Here is a 27609-nt window from a genome sequence, read left to right as displayed (position 1 = left end):
AAATACTTTAGAAACAGCCAGTAGCAAAATTAAACCAACCCGGAAAAACAACAAAAAACTCACAAGCGACACATTACGTTATTGGAACTAGCTCTTCTGAAGGAGGTACGAATTCTTCATCATCATAAGTATTATCTTTATTAACAGTTTCAACTAAAACAGTAGTATTAACTTTATTAAAATAGCTTTAACTTTTTTGTCATTCAAGACACATTGAGACATTTTCTAATGTAAGAGAACAATACTTTTATGGGTAATTAATAGGTAAGTACCTACCTAGTGATAATAATAATTAATGTGTGTTTTGTGTCACCTTGTCAGAAATAAAATTGGAACATAACAGACATCACAAAAATAACTTGCTAATTTTGATGAATGAAAAAGTATCACACAACACATAAATAATATTATATTATAATTAATAAATATGGGAATCTTACACATACCAACCTAGTTCCATATATCTATATCTATCTAATTATAAATAGTCGTCTAGTAGGTACCCATAATACAACTCTATTATGAACCTTATAGAAAAAATACAACACAGTGACATTAAACAACGAGTGACATTCATTAACCACACCGTTATAAGCGTTCTGTACCAGTTGTAGTGGCTTTAAGCTTAAAACGACATTTTTCACTTAAGCATGCCAACTGTCGCTATGGTAAACTAAGCTAGCATATTGACACTACACAGATAATGACGATCGACCTGCTAAAACTTCTGTCAGCTTCTTAAAATCACAATGTCACTTAAAGTAAAAGAACAGTACGTTTTTATTTTTAGTCAGCATTATGGCTTTAAGTTTTAAGCAAAACCGTCATTATAGGTATAATGTCACTTTACTTATTTCAAGACGTTATTCTATTCTATTAAATTCAAAAGTACAAGTGTCCTTAAAGGGAAAAGTACGATATTGCTTTAAATTGAGTTTTGATTTTGATACCATATTATAAGTTTAAAGTGACATAGTACGTATAGATACACTATTTCTTATGTAAATTGACGTACTTACCATTAAATCTCATAGAAAACCGTCACTAAGCAAAAAAATACAATTTATTTCCCTTTAATGACATTATTCCTATGAAACAGGCACCTATTCCCTCTATTCGCCATAACGACATTAGCGCCCTCTGGCGGTTCTAATAGAGCTAGGGCGATAGGTGTCTTCGTATTGCGTGCGTTACAATCATACGAGCTAGATGGCGTTATTAACTCAAAAACCCCATTTTTTGGATAATGACGTTATGTTTCTCAAGGAGCGATATTTTATTAATTAGTTTTTAGGGTTCCGTACCCAAAGGGTAAAAACGGGACCCTATTACTAAGACTTCGCTGTCCGTCCGTCCGTCCGTCCGTCTGTCACCAGGCTATAATCTCATGAACCGTGATGGCTAGGCAGTTGAAATTTTCACAGATGATGTAAATATTTCTGTTGCCGCTATAACTACAAATACTAAAAAGCGCGGAACCCTCGGCGGGCGAGTCCCGAGACTAGCACTTGTCCGGTTTCATTGTTAGCTGCTACAGCTGCATGCATGTACACTTCGGTCTTACATTAACAAATTGAGTTGTTTTATGTTTTGATTAATAATATGGATATACTACTACTGTTTATCATAAAATTTGCTACAAATACTCCAATAATAACCAGCTGTAACTACAGTATAGTTTTTTAGGTCATTAGCTATTTTAGTCACACACTTTAGATCGAAGTCGAATAACGTCCTCTTGTTAGGCACCGCTAACCCAAGAGGCATTGGCAGTTCATTTCTAATAGGTATGTCTGGAGCTCTGTTGGCGCATGTCCACGTGACTATACCGATCAGTTGATGGGTGTGCAGGTTGACGACCACGTGCCCCAGTCCGAGCAGGGAGCGGCGGCAACTCTCGCTGCCGCTGTTGTGTTGTTCGGGGGTGCACGAGTGGACGCAGGGCACCCGGTAATCGGCAGGGTTCTCCGACACTGGGTATATCTGGTTACAGACTCTGTTGCTCGCGTGCATGTTATCCAGCTTGTATAGCTCATGAGTCCCCGGCGGCCCTTCCTAAGATATAAAAATAACGATTATATTTCGGGTAGTATATCAATAATTGAGAAAAAAAATTATAAATTTAGATTTTTAGGTATTTTAAAGTGTCGCTTTCGTTTGGCTCACACTAGACGCTTCGTTTTCTATGGAAAGCACAACGTGATCAGTTGATCACCGATCAGCCATCATAGAAAATGACATGTCGGACGCCTCGGCCCGGGTAGCCGGGTACGGCCCGGTCTAGCGTGAGACATCCTTATCTTTCATTCAACGCAACGCCATCCAAACATTACGATTCTTACCAGATTATTAATGAATCCTATGACAGTTAAGTTTTGTGGGGGCTCGGTTGTGAAGTTTTCGAAAAAATCATATGAATCGTCGTCGCCGGATCTTGGGAGTGTCGGGAGCTTGATAGCATCATCATAGGGCATTGTTTTATTCTCGCTCCACGGGGACCAGACAACGATCAGCCCAACGTCATCGAACATTTGTTTTGTCGGTATCGCCGGAAAAAGAAACGCTTTCACGCCTAATTCTCGGTGTTTGTAAAGTATAGTTGTATATAACGCTTTGGCTCTGAAATAACAACACGGTGATAAGTCGGTACAGTCAGCAGTCACAGTCGGTACAGTCACAGTTGCTAAGCGGGCGAGGTGTTAAAATAATCTTGACGCGACTTTGTTAAGAGAATATTAAGAGCGTGTCAAGGTAGGCAATTTTGAACACCTCGCCCGCCTAGCAACTTCTGCTGCTGGCTGTACTCTGGTAAACACGAGTGAAAGTTGGAAAATGTTGGGTCCTTCCACTCTTTGCCGAATTTTGATACATGCCACTCGTTAAGTGCTTAATGTTAGATATCACTTTGAAACTATCAAGGAGAAGTAATCCGTAATCAATCAGTTATTGTACAATGACATTTTCACTTTAAGGATGACTCACGCTAGACCGGGCCGTGTCCGTGCCGAGGCGTCCGACATGTCATTTTCTATGACGGCAATCGGTGATCACGTGGTGCTTTCCATAGAAAATGAAGCGCCGGAAGCTCCGGCCCGGCCACGGCCCGGTCTAGCGTGAGTCACCCTTTAAACTATTTCATTGCAAATACCACGCAGAGTTAGCTTGGTCCACCTCTATTAGCCTTATATTATATTCTTCTTTTTAACGTAAACCATAGAAGTAAAGTTTAGACCAATCAATAAAAGAGGTTTTTCGAAGATTTCATTCCCAGCAAGCTGGAAATCGTTTAAAATACCATATTTAGTCCAAAATGCGCGTAATCCAAAATTACGGAAACCCAGGAGGTGGGCGTTTATTAATTAAGTTTGTTTACTACTTATTATTTTAATTTTTATGGTTCCGTACCTCAAAAGGAAAAAACGGAACCCTTATAGGATCACTCGTGCGTCTGTCTGTCTGTCTGTCCGTCTGTCACAGCCCATTTTCTCCAAAAGAACTGGACCAATTAAGTTGAAATTTGATACACATATGTAAATTTGTGACTCAAAGACGGACATCGTACGTAAACAAATAAATGTTAAACATGGAGGCCACTTTTGGGGGGTAAATGAGAAAATTAAAAAATAATGTTTTAAAAACTATATCATGTTACAAATCAAACGAAAGAGCTCATTTTGAGAATCTCAAATATATATATTTTTGTAATTTTAGAATGAATAGTTATTTAAGAAAATAGCCAAAATGTGACCCTTTATCTCCGAAACTACTGGGTCTAAAATTTTGAGAAAAAATATACAAAATAGTTATTTACCTATGGATGACAGGAAATCCTGTTAGAAATGTGCAGTCAAGCGTGAGTCGAACTAATTACTTAGTTTTTGATCCGACCCCTACGGGTTTTTTTAAAGCCAATTCACTCGTGTTTCACATATACGAAATAGATACGGTGTCCGCTTTGGCAACTAGTTCCAGCAAAGCGAACTATTTCCAGCTTGCTGGGAATTCATTCTTCAAAATGCTGTTTTTGATTGGCTTAGGCACATTGACCACAACTGGTTCTATCTATAGGTGTACGTATATAACTTACGTGGCGATACATCTGGCGGCCGTAATAAATACTCTCTTCTTGATCGCAGCCGCCGTACAGATGAGCGGCTCCTTGATCACATTTCTGCGGTGGCAGTGTATCACCTTCGCGAGCCACGGGTAATCGTCCTCGTTAACCAGCGTAGCTCCATGTTGCTCCATTTCCGGCATCGGGCAGAAATCTGGAAGCGATCGACAGAATCGCGTAACTACTCTACCATCAATGAAACCAAACTTTTTCATAGACTTTCCGTCGGTAGTTACACAAATTTCTGTTTTGACATTTTGCTGGGACGTCAGTTATCTGCGAGTTCCGCGACCACGATCAGTGAAACCTGCGTCGAAACGTCTGAAGAAACGTAACGAACCCCAAGAAAAGTCACAAATAGACCCAGTCATAAATATGTTTTAATATTAGTGTTCAAAACGCGAGTTTTGAATGTTACATTTTATATCAGCCTCCTACAAAAAGGGGGTAAACCCTTAGGGGAGTTAGGGTCATGGGAACAACCGTTTTTTTTAAATTTTAATCAAGAAAAACATCACTTATGCACTACTTAATGATAAAATACTATAACGACACCTCCTAAGTATAATGAGGCAAGTGCAAAATCAAGATTTTCCAGGAAAGCTGTTCAAACGTATAACGGAACGTAACTTCCTTTTAAGCGGTGGTGGCCGAGTGGATATGACGTCCGACTTTCAATCCGGAGGTCGCGGGTTCAAATCCTGGCTCGTACCAATGAGTTTTTCGGAACTTATGTACGAAATATCATTTGATATTTACCACTTGCTTTTCGGTGAAGGAAAAACATCGTGAGGAAACCTGCATACATCCACGAAGAAATTCAAAGGTGTATGTGAAGTCCCCAATCCGCATTGGGCTAGCGTGGGGACTATAGCCCAAGCCCTCTTGCGAGTGAGAGGAGGCCTGTGCCCAGCAGTGGGACGTATATAGGCTGAATGATGATGATGAACTTCCTTTAAAATACCTATACTAGAGTATACAAGTATTGTAGCGGAGCCAACAAGCAATTTATCCCGTATAAATTACGTCTAAATTTATAAATTTTTAGAATAAGTAAAATTTGATTCGAAGTAGAATCGCATGTTACCTCATTATCAAACTATTTACATATAATTTATTAAACAATTGTAATTCAAATTGTTATTATTCGTTTTTTTTCCAATTTTATTCTTTATTCTTTATGGATGCATTCAAAATATACCTAATATTCTATAGAACTAATATAAGTTAAGTTAATGTACATATAGGTATATAGTATGGGTAAAATAAGCCTAAATATGGCCATTTGGCGGCAAAATATGTACATCAATTAATATTAGTTTATGACCTTTATCTTGGCACTAGAAATGAGGATCTGCCGAGTCCTATAAAAATTTAGGCGTCCTAACCCCTTTTCGGGGGGGTATGTGCAAGGGGTTCATTTAAAAAATCACTTTTGATAAACTAGGCAAGGGAGGTGTCATTTTCGTGTAATTTTTTGCGCTGAATCGAATGAGATCACACGCGTACTCATACGATCAATATTTAGCAAGATATTTATGATTTTTGTCGAAAAATGGAAAAAACACGTTTGCGTTCTATTAATTTGGGTAACTTTTTTTTTCATATTTCATGGTCTGAAATTGAGTCATTGTTGATCTATAAGGTGATCTAATTATTTAGCTGAATGTAACTATCATTGCTGTTTTCGATTTTCAGTTTCAGCTTCGACTTTTGCGTTTCCCGGTAGGCCCTTTGTAAACAAACCGCCTTGATGTATTAATGTCATATTTTATTGTCTGTTCTCAAGATGTGGATATGATGGTTATCCTGATTGCTCTCAGTAATTCTGAGGAACCTATATTGTTGCTTAAACCCAAAATCGGACGAGCTAAAAGAACAATGTTTTCTTCAACCGACCTTCAACAGCAACATGTTAATGTCAAAAACTACATACATCGGTACTCATAGTACACGTATTTTCAGGTTGTGACACAACCAGCGCTATTTACGGCAAAATAAAAAACAGCTTCTTAATATGCTGGAGAAAAATCCTGCCCTACAAGAGTGTGCAGCAGATTTCAACAAGAAGACTGCTACAGCTGAAGAAGTACGGAATCCAGGTGAATCTTTGTTCCTCCAACTGTATGGCGCTCAAATAACAAGTTAGCACTTGTTATGTAGTTTCGAGCAGGGACGAGTATGTATTGAATCACCTTATGTGTGATAGTATAAGAACGTATATTCTCTAAATGCCTGCCTATATACATATACACGTTAGGTTGCGCTTACACAAGGAATATGTGTTTATGTCGCAGTAAACCAGAGTGTTAGGGCTAAACATTGAAACTAGCTAATCGCCATATTACACCTCCCCCGAAAGTTCCTCTCACCGCCGGGGTGGCAGAAGAAAAAATTTAAACGCATGTTACTTGTTTGCAATTTTTTCTGAAATCAATAAAAAAAAATGGCTACTATTTAACTGATCACCAGATTTAATAAAATTTAATACCAGAAAAATCAATTTTACCACCCTAAAATCATTAATGATCACCAAAATTATAACACCATTTTAATGTGAAATGATTACCTATTTTATTACATTTTACTATCCTATTAAAGGAAATGACACCAAACTAATAATTACTAACCCAAAAATAGTAAATGATTACCGAATTTCAAATCCCATTTTAATGTGAAATGATAACCAAATTTATACATCTTGCTATCCTATTAAAGAAACTAACACCAAAATAATCATTGTAAACCCAAAAATAGTAAATGACCACCAAAATTAGAACTCTATTTTAATGTAAAATTATAACCAAATTTTTTAATCTTACTATCCTATTAAAGCAAATGACTCCAAAATAATCATTGTAAACCCAAAAATAGTAAATGACCACCAAAATTTTAACCATATTTTAATTAAAAATGTGCAAATATTTAATATATCCATTAAATTAATTAATACACTTCGTCACCTTTTTCTAGTAGCATTTTATTTCTGTAACAGTCGCAGTTCTAACCTAACCTAACCCACTTTTCTAGTAGCATTTCTTTTCTGTAAGGGTCGCAGTTCAAATCTAACCTAACCCACTTTTCTAGTAGCATTTCTTTTCTGTAAGGGTCGCAGTTCAAACCTAACCTAACCCACTTTTCTAGTAGCATTTCTTTTCTGTAAGGGTCGCAGTTCAAACCTAACCTAACCCACTTTTCTAGTAGCATTTCTTTTCTGTAAGGGTCGCAGTTCAAACCTAACCTAACCCACTTTTCTAGTAGCATTTCTTTTCTGTAAGGGTCGCAGTTCAAACCTAACCTAACCCACTTTTCTAGTAGCATTTCTTTTCTGTAAGGGTCGCAGTTCAAACCTAACCTAACCCACTTTTCTAGTAGCATTTCTTTTCTGTAAGGGTCGCAGTTCAAAGCAAACCTAACTTAACCCACTTTTCTAGTAGCATTTCTTTTCTGTAAGGGTCGCAGTTCAAACCTAACCTAACCCACTTTTCTAGTAGCATTTCTTTTCTGTAAGGGTCGCAGTTCAAACCTAACTTAACCCACTTTTCTAGTAGCATTTCTTTTCTGTAAGGGTCGCAGTTTAAACCTAACCTAACCCACTTTTCTAGTAGCATTTCTTTTCTGTAAGGGTCGCAGTTCAAACCTAACCTAACCCGTTTTTCTAGTAGCATTTCTTTTCTGTAAGGGTCGCAGTTCACACCTAACTTAACCCACTTTTCTAGTAGCATTTCTTTTCTGTAAGGGTCGCAGTTCAAACCTAACCTAACCCACTTTTCTAGTAGCATTTCTTTTCTGTAAGGGTCACAGTTCAAACCTAACCTAACCCACTTTTCTAGTAGCATTTCTTTTCTGTAAGGGTCGCCGTTCAAACCCAACCTAATCCACTTTTCTAGTAGCATTTCTTTTCTGTATGGGTCTCAGTTCAAACCCAACCGAACCCACTTTTCTAGTAGTATTTCTTTTCTATAAAGGTCGCAGTTCAAACCTAACCTAACCCACTTTTCGTGGAGCATTTCGTTTCCGTAAGGGTCGTTTCAAAAAATGGAGCAACTATCCTGGATTACCTTAAGGTTAAAAAATAAAACTCCTACAATTTCAACAATCTTTATATTAAACTGTAAACAAACAGAACATACTAATCCTCTTGGTAACTAAAAATTAATAATCCTTTTAAATTCTTACAGAACAATCAGTGTTTTAAATAGGTACTTAAGTGAGTACTTAGTGTAGGAGTCTACAATTTTAATAATCATTTTTTATAAAGAAAAAACAAGAATAATATAAAGTCAGTCCTCTTGTTAACTAAAAATAATAATCATTTTAATTTCTTACGGAAGAATCAGTCTTTGAAATAGCTCTGACAATTTCAATAATCCTTTTTTATAAAAAAAATACAAACATAAAAGGCAGTCCTCTTGTTGACTTAAAATAATGTTTTTAATTTCTTACGGAAGAATCAATCTTTGTAATAGGCAAGTACTAATAATAGATACTAATTTTAAAATCTTTAGAAAGAATCAGTCTTCTGTAATAATTCACTGCACAATTAATGCTTTCTTAGCTTTGGCTGGTCGTCCTCTTTTACGTTTCATGCCAATCGGAATAGCTCTTGCCTCTGAAGGTGGCTGGACATGCTTAAGCCGAATTGCCAATCCAACGAGATGCTTCCAAATATAATCTCTGAGAAAGATCGGGCAATTGCATGTGCCACGGAGCCAATTATCTTTGTCTCGGGGCATTATTACTTCCCACTCGCTAAATTGTTGCTCTTTGTATTCGTCAAAGGTCTCCCATGGGCTTTCATAACTTTTACAAAGTAAATCCGAACCAGCTGGAATTCTGTAGGAACAAATTAGTTCAGTCGTGTTCTTTAATGGCACCTGCTTCGACAATTTTGCCCATTGGTAGCTTTCTGTCCACGTCTTTAAAGTCACTGTTGGTAGATGAGCAAAACGTCTCTCAGTGTTTATTATGTATTCATTAGACCAGTCCTTGACCATATCAGACGCAATCACTAAGAACCGCGCCAAAGGATGACGCTCACAAAGCATGCCTTTATCTTTAATCACTTTATTAAAAGCTTCTAAAGCATTGTTTGTAGCAGGAGTTCCCGGAGATGCACCCAAATACCAGAAACGATTTAGTATAAGCCATTCGTTTTCAAAGTATGATATAAAATCATTTTCGGCTTTCCACTTGTCCAAGAACTTTTCACAGGCTCGATCAAATATTTCCTGAGTTGAGGCACACTGTAAGGTATCAATATCCTGTATGACTTCATTTTGGTATTTTTTGGGCACAATTTGCTCTACTATTGTTTGCATCCTCTTTTTCGCATGCGCCCAGCACATTCTTATGACTGTATCTGTTCCAAATGTGCGCGCAAAGGCAGTTTGTATACTTTTAGCTGCATCACAGACCAAAACTGTCCAAGGTAAAGTGTGTGAGTAGAGGTAGGAAACAGCGTTTTTCAACGTGGAAAATAAAAATATGAAATCTTCCGTTCGTTCTGTTGTTGTCACAGCTAATCCGAATGGATGAAAATGTTTATCCTTGTCTGTATTTCCAATTACAAGTACTGGAAACCTTTGCCACATGAGCTTATATGTGGCATCCGCGTGAAGAACAGTACTTTGGCATACTAGACCAATTAAATACTTCGTCGTTAACATAAACCGGAAGCTCTGATCTAAATCATCATCAGAGATTTCATAGGAAATAACGAAAACTTCGTGGTTGTCAACAGGTATTTGAGAGTTTTCTTTTAACCATGATTCCAGCTCTCCCAAGCTTATTACTGCTGGCCCGTATTTTTTCTTCCGTATGATTTGAAGATAATTGTTTAACTGTAACTTAGTCGGCTGAACTAGTCCATTAATTTTACTTAAATTCTTCATGATGGACTGAGGCTTCAAACGCAGTTCGAATAGTTTATCAATTTCTTTTTTTGTTTTCTCATCTATACCACATGTGGACCGAAACTTGGAATTCTCATGGTCGTGGTATGTTTCAGTACGATATAATAATATATCATCACTCAATGCGTCAAACAAAAGATAAATCGCGGCAGAACACTGAATTGCAGCCCGAAGTTTCACTTGGTTACAACGATAGTAACGTTTTACTCCTTCCTCAGTCGTGTGATATTTATGTGTTGACCAGGTCTTCTCATTTTTGATATATTCCTCTGCGCTCCGCACGGTCGTAAATTTCCTTTCAAAAACCCAACTTTTACCTGTCTTTCGACGTTTGTTCGTATGCTCTGTGATTTTATCACCGTCTTCACCTGATTCTGACGAAGCACTCAACAGCGGAGCACAAGAACTTGGTCCCGCTAAGTTTTCACTCGCCATCGTAAAAGCAGAATACAAAACACACACAATGAACGCTGCTGGCGCATGACTGAGCATTGCAACAGATGAGCGCGGCGCGTGCGGTGCGGGGTACGGGGGGTTGAGCGGGAGGGGCTAGTAATTTTGGCATCATTTCACTTTATTTGGTAATATGTATACATTTTTTGGTAATCATAGCATTTATTTAGGTTAAAATATCGGTTCAGGCGGAGTATGTCACTTTCTTAGGACGTCACATTCTGAGGACGTCACATTCTGAGTTCGTCACTTTCTGAGTACGTCACTTTATGAGAACGCCACTTTCTGAGAACGTCACTTTCTGAGTTCGTCACTTTCTGAGTACGTCACTTTCTGAGTTCGTCACTTTCTGAGTACGTCACTTTCTGAGAACGCCACTTTCTGAGTACGTCACGTTCTGAGGACGTCACTTTCTGAGAGCGCCACTTTCTGAGGACGTCACTTTCTGAGTACGTCACGTTTTTTAGCATAGGTACGATATCATCATCATCATCATATTTCCAAGCAGATGAAGTCGCGGGTCGAAGCTAGCGCAACATATTATCTACAGTCCGTTAACTCTCAGAATGACCTTCGGATTTTAGAAAGATACATCGGGTATCGGCGGTAACACGCGAAGGTGATACTGCTGTTCTGCTTTCTTACTCACTCGCAAGAAGTTAGGTTATTACCTATTGTCTCAATGTAAAACAAGCCCTAATTTAATGACGTTATGCTTAATATTTGGTTGATGACTATATTGCTATTTGACTTTTTGTCATAATCTAAATAAAATAGAATCAGAATTTGAAAGCAGAACGTCACACCGTCATTTACTACTTCTCGCTGAAATTATACAGAGTGGTAATAATAACAGGCATATTTTTTTGTAGGTAAGTATATTTTTTATAGTTTGTGTTTTTTTTATTTAATCTCTAGTTTTAATTAAAATTTACTTTAACATATAAAAATTAATTAAAACAAAAATTTTAAATTTAATTTGTAAATAATTATACACTACTTAAAAGTCACATATTTTAATATGAATCTAAATATTTACCTACTAGTTATGGTGGTATTAACTACTCTATACAGGTTTGTACCAAACAAACCTCGATGTCCAAAATTTTTAAGTGAAAACTTCTTTAGCGGCGCTGTGCATTTTTTGTGATGGGGAAAAAATGTTAAACTCGCGACAGGTCACGTGACCGTAAGATTCGTAAGACGTAGGACGTGACCTGATCGAAAAACTGTTACAATGTCATTGAGTTTTCACTTCTGCCGGCACTCCCGGAGTGCAACCCGTTGTTTTTTTTTAGATTCTTCACTACGTGGGCTATCAGATTACTAATTTGGGAACTTTCCACCTCGATTCCTTTGACCGGTGACTCTGTCAAATTATGACTATTGTCATTTTTTTTTACCTTTAAAAAAAACTTAGGGACTAGCAGTTTCTAAAATAACCAAAAGTCGTTGAACTCGCATGTTTTTTTTTAATTAGGTAAAATCTATACTTGACCTGCTTGAACGTAAAACTTTGACTTTTGTCTTTTTTTCCAACTCGCAGCCAAGTGAGGATGCTGATTTTTTTAGCAACTGCGTCGTTTGTAAAGGATTATGTTATAAAAAGAAACATTCAAAAAAGTTCAATAGTTTTTTTAAATAAATTAATTGGTTTGGGCCGGAATTTCTTAACAAAAGTTAATAGTTCAAAAATTCATAACTCGAAAACTACGAAAAACCGGCTAACATACATATTCTATCATTGAATTGAGGAATCTAAAAAAAAAATTGGACGTCGTGGTATAGACCACCCTGTATAGTTTTGAGTGTTGGATTGCAAGTTGCAACTAAATCAGTACGACGCTGTCATTTTCTATTACGCGAATACGTCCGATTTTACCCGAAAAAACGAAGTTCATTCTGAGAGTTAACGGACTGTAAGTGGTCAAACAAATTTGTCATTAAATAAGAACAATAAAAACTACACTCATCCTTTTCTTTTGGGTGCTATTACTAGTGTAAGACAAAGATAGTATGTTTATCTCTGTCTATGTTTGAAATGAGACAGTCCTTTGACAAACTTCAAAAAAAATCAGCGATGTCAAATCGGCGACATGATAGATTTTTATTGTCAGGCTAAAAGTACAATGTTGTAACCTATATAGGAAGAAAACAAACAAATAAATTACATTAAATATATGCAGAACATGAGAACTATGAGAGTATGGATCACTCCACACGCAGAAGTGATTGATGGCTGATTCTGAATATGCCGTTGCCGATATGAAGAAAAAATCCTTTGACGCCTATTCTCCACAGGTGACACGAGAAGAAATATTGTCTGAACCAAAACTGCAAGAGCTGATTTTTATACGCAGATATCCAAAATTTACACTATCATCAGAAAAAAAGACGTGAGTTTATGGAGACATGACAGAAGACGCGGTATGTTCAAGAAAATGTTGTCCCGAAAGGAGCGGCAGTCCGTTTAAATGTAAATATGTGGGAATGACCTTCTACTGGTGTCAGCGAGCTTGCCATGATACCTTCACCAGCTAATCACAGCGGCGAATGATAAAATCATGGTTCCTAACTGTGCGAAACATTTATGTGTATTGAATCGAAGCTGTTGCCGGCCTAACTCCAATCTGTGGCTAAATGTTTTGGTGCTTGTAGTTTCTAAGTATTCTGAATTAAATAATGATTTAAACATAATTAGATTGTTTTTTTATTATTTATTTCTCTATTTTTCACTTTATTGCACGAAACATAGGACGTTTTGCCAAATGGAATTCTCTACCAGTCAGGCGTAAGGCAAACAGAGATTGGTATTGGTATGTAGGATATAAAAGCGACCGTATGTCGAACAGCTAATCTGGTTGCTGGCAGTATACATTTTTCGTGCAGGTATATTATACTGTTAAATCGTACCTATGCTAAAAAACGCGACGTACTCAGAAAGTGACGTCCTCAGAAAGTGGCGTTCTCAGAAAGTGACGTCCTCAGAAAGTGACGTACTCAGAAAGTGGCGTTCTCAGAAAGTGACGTACTCAGAAAGTGACGTCCTCAGAAAGTGGCGTTCTCAGAAAGTGACGTCCTCAGAAAGTGACGTACTCAGAAAGTGGCGTTCTCAGAAAGTGACGTACTCAGAAAGCGACGAACTCAGAATGTGACGTCCTCAGAATGTGACGTCCTAAGAAAGTGACATACTCCGCCTGAACCAAAATATCGCATTAATTTGGTCTTCAAGATTTGGTGGTCTTTAATGATTTTTGGTAATCATTCAATATATTTGGTATTTGAATACTATTTGAAGTGCAGTCGTAATTAAAATGGTGGTACATACTTTTGTATTTTTAGGCTTTATTTTTTTGGTGTTCAGTAATTTTTTTTGGTAAGCATGATTTTTTTATTTAGGGTACCTACCAAAGTATTTTTTGGTGGTCATTATATTTGTAGCCAAAAAAAATGGCTACAAATATAATGTTCACCAAAAAATACTTTGGTACCCTAAATAAAATAAATGCTTACCAAAAAAAATTACTGAACACCAAAACATAAGGACTAAAAATACAAAAGTACCACCGTTTTAATTACGACTGCACTTCAAATTGTATTCAAATACCAAATATATTGAATGATCACCAAAAATCATTAATGATCACCAAATCTTGAAGACCAAATTAATGCGATATTTTCACCTAAATAAACCACTATGATTACCAAAAAATGTATACATACTACCAAATAAAGTAAACTGATGCCAAAATTACTAGCCCCTCCCGCTCAACCCCCGTACCCCGCACCGAATACCCACCTAACCTAACCTACTTTTCTAGTGGCATTTCGTTATGCTACTAGAAAAATAAGTTAAACTGCTATCAGTTTAGTGGGTTAGGTTAGGTTATCACTGCGACCGTTACAGAAACGAAATGGTACTAAAAAAGTAGGTTAGGTTAGGTTTGAACTGCGACTAGTGATTGCAATCCGGATTATTCGAAGTTCTAAAATCCGGATTTCGGAGCGTTTGAAAATCCGTTTTAAAATTCGGATTTTGAAAAGAAAAAACCGGTTTTTCGGATTTTTTCCCACCAGTACTAATTTGCTCAAAATTAATTCTAATGCGAAATAAAAAGCGGTGCACAAGGGTGCACATGAAGCGGTAACGCGGGAGAGCTATTGCCAGCCGGGCATTGCGCGTCGCGCACTCGCTCGCACCTGTATGCTTGCCCCGCGTCCGCTTTTTTTATTGGCGTAGCAGCCCAAGTAACAAAATTTGGTACTATAAAAGTCCTGAGAACGTTTTGGAGCGTGCTAATTAGTGTTCATGATTAGCACTATAATGGTGTTGTAAACGTTTACAAAACCCCAGATAGGCCCTAGTTTTATCACTGATTTATTCTATAAACATTACATAAAGGCTCTCACGGTGATAAATCAGCTCTATGGTTGAAATGTAAAAGTGACGAGAAACGCTCTTTAGTACTAAAATAGTGCTGTCTGCAACGTTTATGTCGCAATTTGGAATTATAAAAGTAACCAATGAAACATGTTTATAGTGCTATTTTGCACCGTAAACGATTCCAGTGATCTTTTTTATCATACTTGCGTCGTGGGTGCCTAAAATATTAAATAAGTTCATTCGCCATTGTTTCTTGAAGTGACATTTGTATTTAGGTAATAAAAAGGATGTACTAAAAAGCATTTGTGGACCGTTACTATGCCGTACATTGTACATGCGAAAATAATTGTATCGATAGAATCATTATGCTGATTTCAAATTTGACAATGCGCTCTCATAATTTTCATGTATTAATTAAATTAAAATTAAAAAAAATAAGGACTTGTTCCAACTGTGGCTGCTATAGTACACATAGGCTTTAGCCGTGCCGCTAATGTGCTATTATGGCAGAAAACAGCAGCCATTCTTTAAGTTACGATTTAAGTTATTTAGCAACGTACCAGGTAACTTTTATGGTACTATATAGCACTATAGAAAAACTTTCATGACTTTTAGAGAACTCTTCTAGCCTTATAGCGATGTTAAGAGAGCTTTTAAAAAGCTATAACGTTACGTAATGGTCGTGCAAAGTCCTTTTATAGTGCAGATTGATCCTCTAATAGTGTTTACGATACTGCTACAATACTAGTACTATAAAAGTTACTTTGACGCATTATTAGTGCAAAATAGGTACATAAAAGCATCAGTAAAGTCGTCTCTAGTATTAAATAGTACCATAATCGCTTTTTGCATATCTATTACAGTGCAGCACTTTAAAGATTCTTTTGTATGATCATATAAGCGTTCTAAGAGAAAAATTACTTAAAAGGTCTTTAATCTTATAGAAACAAAACGCTTTGTTAAAAACCTTTATAGTACAAGCAGTCACAATGGTTACCATTATAAGCCTACTATATCACTGTTTGGTGATAAAATGCCTTAGTTATAGAACCTTTTGTTACTTGGGAGTGTACGTATGTATTTTGTTTTTATTATTTTTTAAAGATTTTGTTATTGGCGTAGCAGTGTACGCATTCTGTTTTTTTAGGTTTACTAATATGTGGCCGAAAATTGTATGGCAAATTATCACTACCCAAACTATTTTTCCCATAGTATAATTTGGCAAAACTATCAGATGGCAGACCAATGTTTCGCATATATAACATGTCGCAAATGATTATTTACAATATTATCGTATGGAAAAATATTTAGTTGGTCATGTTTCAAAATGTCTTTTATTGTTATGTCGAATGTATTGATAGGCATAAATTATTTTTCGCCTAATATTGTGAATAACGTACCTATCCCTGGGAGCAGTTTCGTTTTTAGGGTCATAAAAAAAATAACCCTAACCTACCTATCTCTGGGAGCAGTCTCGTTTTACGGGTCATAAAAAAAAATAACCCTAACCTACCTATCTCTGGGAGCAGATTCGTTTTTAGGGTCACCAAAAAAAAAATAACCCTAACCTACCTATCTCTGGGAGCAGATTCGTTTTTAGGGTCATCAAAAAAAAATAACCCTAACCTACCTATCTCTGGGAGCAGATTCGTTTTTAGGGTCAACAAAAAAAAACCCTAACCGACCTATCTCTGGGAGCAGTTTCGTATTTAGGGTCATCAAAAAAAAAAAACCCTAACCTACCTATCTCTGGGAGCAGTTTCGTTTTACGGGTCATAAAAAAATAACCATAACCTACCTATCTCTGGGAGCAATTTCGTTTTTAGGGTCTTAAAAAAAATAACCATAACCTACCTATCTCTGGGAGCAGTTTCGTTTTACGGGTCATAAAAAAATGCTAAATATAGTTGTGATCCAATAAAAAGTATGCGAAATTTCAATTTGGGCAAACGTTATTTAACAATAAATAGTTAGGTATAATAAAACATTCGCTTAGTAACTATTTTTCTAAATGAATCGTGGTAAAATGAACATCTGCTAAATAAAATTGTGTTCAAATAAAAATTATGCTAAATAATAATATGCTAAGTATTGGTTTGCCAACTAAAAGTACTGCAATAAGTTGGTTGGGAAGTGAAATTAGGCGAAAAATATTTCGGCGAGATGGCAGTACACAGTTTTTTTATTTTTAATAAAAACAACTTAATTTGATTGTTTGTTTCACTTTGCCTTTATGCCACATATTCCTTTTTTAAAATCCGGATTGAATCCGAACTTCGGATTTCGGTCAAACCAAAATCCGAAAATCCGGATTTGAAAAATGTTCACGGATTTGCAATCGCTAACTGCGACCTTTACAGAAACGAAATGCTACTATAAAAGTGGGTTGGGTTAGGTTAGAACTGCAATTCTCACAGAACCGAAATGCTACTAGAAAAGTGGGTTAGGTTAGGTTTGAACTGTGACCCTTACGGGTGCATTACATTTGTTATAATTACTTTTCATATATTATAGTTTGATATATCGTTATTTTGTATAACGTAATAAATGGCATACTACCGTAATACCTAATTAACGGTATACATAATGTTATTATTGGTATAATGGTCATAAGGTATATTTACACTTCGTCTAATATACATTGCCATAATTATTATATACTCTAAAGCATATTATTTGTTATAACAAGTGACATCACATAATTATTTATGTAGCATAATAGTTGCATGACATAAATGGGTTAGGTTAGGTTGGAACTGCGACTCCGCACAAACGAATAATTACCTAACAAAAGGAAGGTTAATTTAGAACTTTGACCCTCGGTAGAATAAAATATTCTATCAAAAAAGTGGTTTAGGTTAGGTTTGAACTGCGGCCCCGCAGAATGAAAACAGTGAATAAATAGGTTAGGTTAGGTTAAAACTGCGACCTTCCTAGAATAAAATACCTAGCAAAAGCAGTAGGCCTGCGTATTAGTTATAAAAAGTATGTAAAACTTTACGTTATCAGTAAATGAAATATGACAAAAAATGTTATACGATATATGTATTTATACTTGATAAAATTGTATGAAGTATTACGTTATACATAAATATAATATAACAAATGTCATTATAAAACATGTCTATATACTATTTGAAAATTATATTACATTAGGCATTATATCAATGACAGTTTAGGTGAAATCACTATATAATAAAGGAAACGTATAATAAAAAATACATTATAACATACAATAATATACCAAATGGCGTTATAACAAATGTATGATAGTTTTTTATAATTATATCAAACATTACACACCCGACCCTTACAGAACCAAACTGCTATCAGAAAAGTGGGTTAGGTTAGGTTTGAATTGCGACCATTACAGAAACCAAATGCTACTAGAAAAATGGATTAGGTTAGATTTGAACTGCGTCCCTTACAGAAAAAAAATGCTACTAGAAAAGTGGGTTAGGTTAGGTTTGAACTGCGACCCTTGCAGAAAAGAAATGCTACTAGAAAAGTGGGTTAGGTTAGATTTGAACTGCGACCCTTACAGAAATAAAATGCTACTAGAAAAAGGTGACGAAGTGGATTAATTAATTTAATAGGATAACGATATATTAAATATTTGCACATTTTTAATTAAAATGTGGTTACAATTTTGGTGGTCATTTACTATTTTTGGGTTTACAATGATTATTTTGGAGTCATTTGCTTTAATAGGTTAGCAAGATTTAAAAATTTGGTTAAGTATACATTTACATTAAAATGGAGTTCTAATGAAGGTGGTCATTTACTATTTTTGGGTTTACAATGATTATTTTGGTGTCATTTTCTTTAATAGGATAGCAAGATGTAAAAATTTGGTTATTATTTCATATTAAAATGGGGTTTGAAATTTGGTAATCATTTACTATTTTTGGGTTAATAATGATTAGTTTGGTGTCATTTCCTTTAAAAGGATAGTAAAATGTAATAAAATTGGTAATCATTTCACATTAAAATGGTGTTATAATTTTGGTGATCATTCATTATTTTAGGGTGGTAAAATAGATTTTATTGATATTAAATTTTACTAAATCTGGTGATCAGTTAAATAGCAGCCAAAAAAATATCAATAAATTATATAGGTATAATGCAAACAATCTTTATTTAGCTTGTTTTTATGTGTCGTATTAATATCGTAGTCTTTGTAAAAAATATCGTTATCTTTTAATAAGAAAATATTATCTACACTTAAAATGTTATCATCTCTCAAACGTTAAAATATTAATCTACTTTCTTTTCTCATAAAATACAAATCTTCTTTAAAAAACATTTACCTATTCTTCATCTTTAAAACATTTACTCTTCAACATTTGCTATCGCTGTTTATAGTTACGGTACCTCCCATAAATCTCATAATAAAATAAACTAATGCCGTATTAAATGTTAAGCCTTTCACGGAAACCTATAAGGTCGACTATGATCAAGGACATAACTGGGTTGCGCCTCTGTGCGCACCCTTCACCTATCAATGCTATCCATAGCAATTCCTCAACAAACACTTATTGGGGCATGGTCACCCTTTATTAACTCTATAAAATGGCATATCAGGCCTCGCTTCCGGTTGCCTGTACCTACTAGAGACACAAATACATTAAGACTTAATAAGTCTCCTACAACTTTCACGGAGGATGCTGTATATCACACTATGATCAAGTACGAAGGACTAGTGCTCTAGCTATAAGGTCACATTTTATAAATAAATGTGCCTAAACTCCTTAAAACTTCTAAACTTGTACCGTATTGTAAGCTTTCTATAAAATAAACACTATTATTTAACTTCCAAAAGTAAAAAAAAAAGATGTAATAAATCAAACTTTCGCTGTATATCAGGTGATCAGTCCGACACGTAGCTAAAAGTATCAATCATCAATCAGTAATCAATCATTACTAAGAAACAATTAAATAATTTTATAGAATTGAGTTGTTAATTAATTAATCGTTATGCGATGTATCAAATTTCATTCATCGCTTATTGAAATATTCTAACTCGCGGCAAAGTCCCGCGGCCTAGTTAAGTTTTCTGTCGACGTGCGCACAACTTGTGGCACGCGCTGCAAATTGCAACATACATGATTGAGGACACTATTCGACACTTTTAATTTTTATATTATATTATGACTTCTTATGAAAATTATTTATGCTCGAAACGAAATTGAGTTTAGCGACAACCTTTAATAATTATGAATGGTTTAAATATGACTGCTACTGAACTGAAAAAAAAAAGATGCTGGCTTTTTAGAGAAAATTAATTAAAATAATAAATTACATGTAGGATTTACATCCTATTGCTGCGTGGCTGCCCGTCCTCGGCTTCGTCTTCGTCCGGTCCGGTGCGAGTTCGCGCAATTGTGGTATTTAAAAAAAAAAAAATTTTCATAGGTATCTAGGGGACCCCAAGATTTTGTGACCAAAATTTCAGCGCGCTAGGACAAACTTGAAAAAGTTTAAAAAAAAAGTCGGCCATATTGAAAAACAAAATGGCGGCGTCAAAAACTGCCAGGGTCCCTCTATGACATTTGGTCGAGCACCCCCCACCTAGGTCTGACCTTTTGGCCGGGCCGTCATACATTTTTCTGACCGGAAGCGGTAGACCAAAAGTCGAAATTTTCTGGGGGTAAGGAGTAAGGACTACACCTAAACTGTCGTGAATATTCATGGTATAAACTACGATAAATAAATAAATTCTCGTTCTCGAGAACATTCTCAGAAGTTACCGAGAAAATTTCATCTGGAAAGTTTCGCAACTTTGGAAAGTTCTCGTGAGTGCATTGCTACATGTACCTACCGTTTTATACTTGTCTTGTAAGTAGGGTTACCAGATACAAATGTAGAATTTCCTGACAAAATTCCTGATTTCCGAATATTTTTCCTGAAATTAATATTTTTGTCGACAAGGGGGGGGGGGGGGGGGGGGCTTAACTACGATAAAAGTGCATATTAACACGAATTTATCGATAAGTTGAGTGGATCTCATTTATTACTTTTGTGCAATAAATGTTTTTGGATTAATGTAAATAAAAAAGAACTTTATAAAAAAAGTCTATCAATTCAAAAAAATCCTGAAATTTTCGTGTTCCGTCCGCATGCCGCATGCGCGTGTTTCGTGTTCCTGACAAAAGGCCAAAATTCCTGACATGTCAGGAAAATTCCTGTCATCTGGTAACCCTACTTGTAACACCTTACTGTATTTGAACATGACTACAATGAAATAAAGATTTTCAGCATGAAATTTCAGTGGAAAGTAAATATCAATATAATTTAATCATACATAAATATGCAAAAAAACGTAAAATCATAAAATTGACACTGTTACTTGCCTAGTCAGAATACCTAGAAGGCATCGATTTTGCTAGCAGCGTCTCGGAGATTATGATTCGGTCAAGCTAGTTATGTTCTAATGTATGGGGAAGACAACAAATTATAGCCAGCAACGTCATAACTAGTTAAGCTTGCAAGCTTATTCTCCGAATACGATTTCTTTCAGTACTATCTTGAACTTCAACAAGTTAAGACATGAATATGGTGAGTCTTACCAAAATGTTGCATAATATAACCTTTTTAAAATTTATTAAGGATTATTTCTTACCTTGACACTTTATTGCTAAAACTATTCTCAAAAATTAAAAACACCATCAACCGGGACATATTTTCGTTCATTCAAATCGTTCAAATCGTTCGTCCGTCATCTATATAATAAACTTTATGGTTACTATCCATACATGTACCCTAGTCTGTATATTCTCGGAATGGTTAACTACACCCACCACCCTCGAGGCTAGAAGAAACGTGGCATTTGTAAGACATTTTTATCTCCTAATCCGTGGCCAGATACATAACCCTCAGTTGCTAGCACTTGTCCCGTTTCGAGTACCTGTCCACAGCAGTATTCAGCTTCGCCCTCGTCGCCGCGCGCTGTTTGCAGTCCCGGCGGCGCGGACCCGGGCATTATCCCACTCACCGCTGCACCGCGCATTGTCTCTCCTGAACGAATATTGGACAGCGACAGCGAACTTGGCATATTTCAATGCACGGAACCTAGTTTTTTGTCAGTTACTAGCCGATACCTAGAGTCAATAACGACGCCGAGCTCAATCAATGTATAATTTTTTAATATAATTTAATTTATTTATTTAAGAAACAAACAGTCTTTTATAGTTAGCACTTAAGTAAAATGTTACTCTCAATGTTTATATAATGTCACTCCTTTTAACATGTGTAGCTTGACTGTAAATGTTAATTTAAGGAATAAATAAATAATAAATAATAAAAAAAAAGCGTCAGGGGGAGGGGATGAGTATGCGTAAATTCACCATACCCAAAGTTATCGTAGGTACTACATTCATTGGCCTACCTGCTGCGGCGGTTCGTGGCCTTCCCCGGGCAGCATGAGTGGGGGCGTCGGGAAATGGTGTGCGGTGTTCCACAGGGGTCAGTGTTGGGGCCACTCCTGTGGAACATCGGATATGATTGGGTGTTACGGGGAGCACTTCTGCGCGGGGTCGACCTGGTGTGTTACGCCGACGACACACTTGTGACGGCGCGGGGGGCCTCATTCAGAGAAGCCGCCACGGCGGCCGTAGCCCATACAGTAGGCAAAATAAGACGGCTAGGTCTAGAGGTCGCCTTGAACAAATCGGAGGCTATCTGCTTCCACGGGCCCAGGAGGGCGCCCCAGGCCGGGGCTCACATAATCGTGGGAGGCGTGCAGATTGCCATCAAGCCTACCATGCGGTATTTAGGCATCACCCTAGACAGCCGTTGGTCCTTTCAGGCCCACTTCGAGCGGCTGACTCCGAAGCTGCTGGGCGCGGCTGGTGCGCTCGGGCGCCTGCTCCCGAATATAGGGGGGCCGAAATGTTCATGCCGGCGTCTACTCGGGAGTCGTACGCTCTATAGCCCTGTACGGAGCCCCAGTATGGGCTGGCGGCCTTAGTGGCAAGAACGTCACCCAAATGCGCCAAGCGCAACGGGTGATGGCAATAAGAGCTATGCGGGGCTACGGGACAATTTCCGGTGAAGCTGCATGCGTGCTGGCTGGATCCCTGCCATGGGACTTGGACGCGAGAGCCCTTGCGTCAGTTTTCTATTGGCGCGAGGAGGCGCGGGCCCGGGATTTCTGGCCAGCACCGCGCGAGATTGAGGCCAAGCGAGAAGAGCTCTCTTGCGAGGCAATTGAAGAGTGGGTGAACCGGCTCGAGCGACCAAGCGCGGGAGTCCGGACAATTGCGGCGATCCGACCGGTCATGTCCCAGTGGCTAGAACGACCACACGGTGCTCTCACCTTCCGGCTTGTGCAGATTCTCTCGGGGCATGGCTGCTTCGGGAGATATCTGCACAAAATTGCCGGCAGAGAGCCAACAGAGGAGTGCCACGAATGTGGCGCAGCAATCGACACCGCACAACACACACTGGAGGAGTGCCCAGTGTGGGGGCCGGAGCGAGATGACCTGATTGCTATAGTGGGGCCGGACCTGTCGCTGCCGGCCGTGGTCAGGGCCATGGTAGACAGCGAAGGATCATGGCAAGCGATTAAGACCTTCTGCGAAGACGTTCTTCAGCAGAAGGAAATGGCGGAACGCGCCAGAGAGTCCGACCCAATGGCCGACCAACGGCGCCGTAAGCGTGCTCGGCGCAGACGGCTCGCACGCGACCGCCGCTTGCCTCCGTAGGTTGACCGCAGGATGACAGGCACGGGGACGCCTGTCATCAGTCAAACACGTGGTCCCTGAGAGGAAGACCGTACTGGATACGGTCCACACAAAAACGAGGGCATCAAGGGCGCTCCGGAGGCGATGGTCTGCCAACACGGACCAGTGTGGTGGAGCTGTAGAAGTAAAGCGCGAGCGTTCCTACAGCCCACCGTTACATTACAGCACAATGGTCGCAGACGGGGGGGTTATTTAGTGGGTAGACTTGGGTCCCATCAGCCCAAGGAGTCCAACATAACCACTCGGGTCCGTCCCCGCACCCGAGTGGTATGCGTAATTGCCTTTTCCCATTCCTCAAAAAAAAAAGGTACTACATTCATTGAATGCTTACTATATTTTTTTAAAGTATTATTAAAAAAATTATAACTCATTTATTATATGTATAACAAGTGTTATAAAATGAATATAAAATTAAAATTAACTACAATTAAGATAACTAAAGCTAAAAAATCATACAACAAACGTGATTTTTCTTCCGTTTTTTGCGTAATGGTACTGAACCCTCTGTGCGCGAGTCCGACTCGCACTTGACCGGTTTTATTTTATTTTGATATGAAATGATTGTGTACTAGTTTTGTATTCTGTACATACAATATTTATCGTCTTCTTTTTAGGGTTCCGCACCCAAAAGGTAAAAACAGGACCATATTACTAAGACTTCGCTGTTCGTCTGTCTGTCCGTCCGTCTGTCTGTCTGTCCGTCTCTAACTAACTCATGAACCGTGATAGCTAGACAATTGAAATTTTCAGAGATGATGTATTTCTGCTGCCGCTATTACAACAAATAATAAAAACAAAATACAATAAATATTTAAGTGGGGCTCCCATACAACAAACGTGTTTTTTTTGTGCCGTTTTTTGGTAATGGTACGGAACCCTTCGTGCGCGAGTCTGACTCGCACTTGCTACTAACGTTTAATACTTGAAAAGAAGAGAGTAGGTACAGAAGCAACCCTTAAAATGAAGTTTGCACACGTTGGCGGCACACGCGGGGCGGGGCGGGACGATGGTTGTCTGCCATGTACTCACGAGTGTTGGGGAATTGCGGGGATTCCGACGCGCGGTCCGCTTGCCGTCGCGGGTCAGCTTGCCGTCGCGGGTCCGCTTGCCGTCGCGGGTCCGCTTGCCGTCGCGGGTCCGCTTGACGTCGCGGGTCCGCTTGCCGTCGCGGGTCAGCTTGCCGTCGCGGGTCCGTTTGCCGTCGCAGGTCCGGGGCGTGGCGCAGGTCCAGCACCCGGCGGCGGACGAAATTCGTCTCTTCTCTTCCCTTTGCTTGCAGCTTATTTTGGGCTCGGAACCGGTGTCCGGTAGCTCCGGTACATAATATCGCAAGTGAAACCGATAAACATATAATCTTCATTTTTAATTTCCGAAAGATTAGAATTTTCTGAAAAATATTTATATATTACGTGTTTCGTTTTAGTGACAAAATAAAGATTACAAAGTACAAAGTGTAAGTGGAATACAAAGTGGGCATTATAAACAAACACACCGGCCAATTCTAGTTTCAGTTATTAAGTAAGTATGTAGATGTCATTCCAATAATTATGATACTGATATGTCAGTGTTTCAATTTCGTGCAGATTTGTACATAATACTGACTTCCCATTTGAGAACATCAAACAACCTATTACTATTAGGTCAGGAAATGAATGCTCAAAATAGTTGAAGAGGGAAATGCTTGGAACACAATTTTTGACTCCGTAACTTTGTTTGGACTAGTTAGGAGGTGAACATATCAAAAGTCCCCGGCCGTAGCCCCGGCACTGGGGTGAGAGGGGGGTAAGAAGGTCTCATTTTACGGTTTTTACGGAAAGCTGATAATAGTGATAATATTAGTTACAAGTTTTTCAATATCTTGAATATATTTTGAGATATCCGCTCTTGAAAGTTAATTTAGGGCTCTCAATTTTATCTTGATATCTACATCAGTGAAGCTGCTAGGCCATGTTTGGTATCATTTTCGTATAAATCGGGGGTGCTGAATTCATTTCCATCCCAGAATGCCTCTAAAAATAAAAGGCAAGGTATATAAAACCGCAGTAAGACCTGTCGTGGTCTATGGCGTGGAATGCTGGCCGACTACCAAGCTACAGCTGAACAGAGTGCATGTGGCGGAAATGCGGATGCTCAGGTGGGCCGCAGGAGTGATGATGATCGATAAAGTGCCTGATGTCTACATCCGCGGAAACTACAAGATCAGGCCAATAGGTACAAGACAAAGTCACAGAATCGCGCTTGCGCTGGTACGGCCATGTCATGAGAAGACCAGAGGATCACATGACAAAAAGAGCGTTAAGCCTCATATCGGGACCATATCCTCGTGGCAGTGGCAGACCCGTTACTACATGGATGTCAGTTATTAAAAAGGATCTCTTCAATAAAAATTTAGTGACGACCCAGAAACGATATCTCTGGAGAAGGAGGATTAGGAGAGCCGACCCAAATTAGAAATAGAACAAGGTCGGAAGAAGAAGAAGATAAAAAAACATTACTTTGTTAAAAGATAAATTACATGCAATTAAAACTGACTACGTGACCAAAAAAGACACGACGGTAGGTCAAAATGTACTAGAAACGTTTCTCTATCGCTTCTAATATGTTAAAAACAACAGTTTTACTTACAATAGCTGTCCTATGGAACTTAATCCTGTATTGCTCGAAACCTTGAAGCCGCAAATTATTGAAAAAGGCCTTTGAGCTCTACAACGATCGTTGAACTTTCAAAAAACATCGAAACTCAATCCAGAATGTTGTCAGTGAAATATCTAGATGCGCATGAGTTGATTGAATCCCCAAACACTGAGTGCAGAAGTATTGAATAGGTAGTCGGCATAATCTAACATCGCACAACATAACTGTTACTGATAACGAGCACCTGCGGACACAATGCAGCCCTACCGCGGGTGCACAAGTCACCCGGCGAGCCGCGGACCGCGCGTGAGTCTCACGGCCTTCACTGTACAGAGAGTCGAATAATACTAACTCGACTGGTCATCGAGAATCACTAGTAACCAACCAATAAGAACGAAAAGAAGCGCGTACCTTCGTAAGTCAGTTTGTGGGAAAATAGGGCAAATAGTCTAGACAAAAAAATCAAAATCGCTCTCCTCTTGATGGGACTGGAAAATCATAAATTATTACTTTTTGGCAAACGGGTTTTCTAACCTAATTTGACCCCGTTGAATCTGAATTTGCCGGTTGCCAGATCGGAATCTTGATCTAAATCAAAACTAGGCCAAATATGATCACATGATTTCTGGACGACCCCTATATGGCTCGCCGCCCACTTGAAACAATCTTAATCTACGAGACAATCTACGTCAAAACAAATTATTCTCTTTTTTGTAATTTAGCTTAATAGCATCATCATAGTATTTATCCATGGGCCAATAGTTGCCTGAAAATAAATGTTTTCATTTCATTTCATTTTCATTTTCATATATCCTGATATATCTTACCAGCCAGTAAACAGTAATGCGTAGTCTGCCTGAGTTTGCTTTAAGTTGGTAGTTTGTATTAATACCTTAAAATTAATTTTGAATGATCGTTATCTTGTCAACCGATTGTTGATTCCTTACTATCTTCCTTACAGTGCTTAGTAATTTAAAATCATGCTAATTTAATAGTAGAATCATTGGTTTCATAGCAATTTCACAAGAATTCAAAAAATGTAGTAGTATGAGATGAAACTTTATGTGATTTGTTCGTTGCAAGACAATTGTTTTGTAATAAAATGTTAAGTATTGTTTTCTAATAAGAATTCTTTTCCTTTAATTAGGCTTTACTTTAATATTCATATTATAAAAACCCTAGCCTAAGAAGGATGATGAATAAAAGAAATAAACAATACTAGACCCTTTTCTTCCATGTGTCAAATAAGTGTACGCATTACATTGCTGCTCGATAAATATTCAAAAATTCATTATTTGTTCATTATGCTTTAGTGGTTAAGACCAACTTAAAATTACCTTGCAATATTGGTTCATAGTATACTTA

At 37.9% G+C, this 27609-nt stretch overlaps 1 protein-coding gene and 3 long non-coding RNA genes across 5 annotated transcripts in view; 2 read left to right on the top strand and 2 right to left on the bottom strand.

Annotated features, from left to right (window-relative positions):
- LOC134804390 (uncharacterized) overlaps positions 1 to 27609 on the bottom strand; it is a 243325-nt gene that overhangs the window by 153343 nt on the left and 62373 nt on the right. The window lies entirely within an intron of this gene.
- Positions 1 to 27609, top strand: part of LOC134804392 (uncharacterized) — a 309273-nt gene that overhangs the window by 219292 nt on the left and 62372 nt on the right. The gene's annotated exons all lie outside the window — the stretch shown is intronic.
- The window catches only part of LOC134804394 (uncharacterized), a 62093-nt gene that overhangs the window by 31211 nt on the left and 3273 nt on the right, over positions 1 to 27609 (top strand). The gene's annotated exons all lie outside the window — the stretch shown is intronic.
- Positions 1276 to 26402, bottom strand: LOC134804357 (uncharacterized). The gene is made up of 5 exons (XM_063777372.1): positions 26236 to 26402; positions 24640 to 24997; positions 4088 to 4268; positions 2343 to 2619; positions 1276 to 2055 (listed from the first exon to the last, which is right to left on the bottom strand). The coding sequence occupies exons 2-5, from the start codon at positions 24968 to 24970 to the stop codon at positions 1615 to 1617; spliced, it is 1230 nt and encodes a 409-aa protein (XP_063633442.1). The 5' UTR covers positions 24971 to 24997; positions 26236 to 26402; the 3' UTR covers positions 1276 to 1614.

Source organism: Cydia splendana, chromosome Z (genome assembly GCF_910591565.1).
Source record: "Cydia splendana chromosome Z, ilCydSple1.2, whole genome shotgun sequence".
NCBI lineage: Eukaryota > Metazoa > Arthropoda > Insecta > Lepidoptera > Tortricidae > Cydia > Cydia splendana.
Note: the sequence above shows the minus strand (reverse complement) of the source record. Positions and strands in the feature narration are given on the sequence as shown.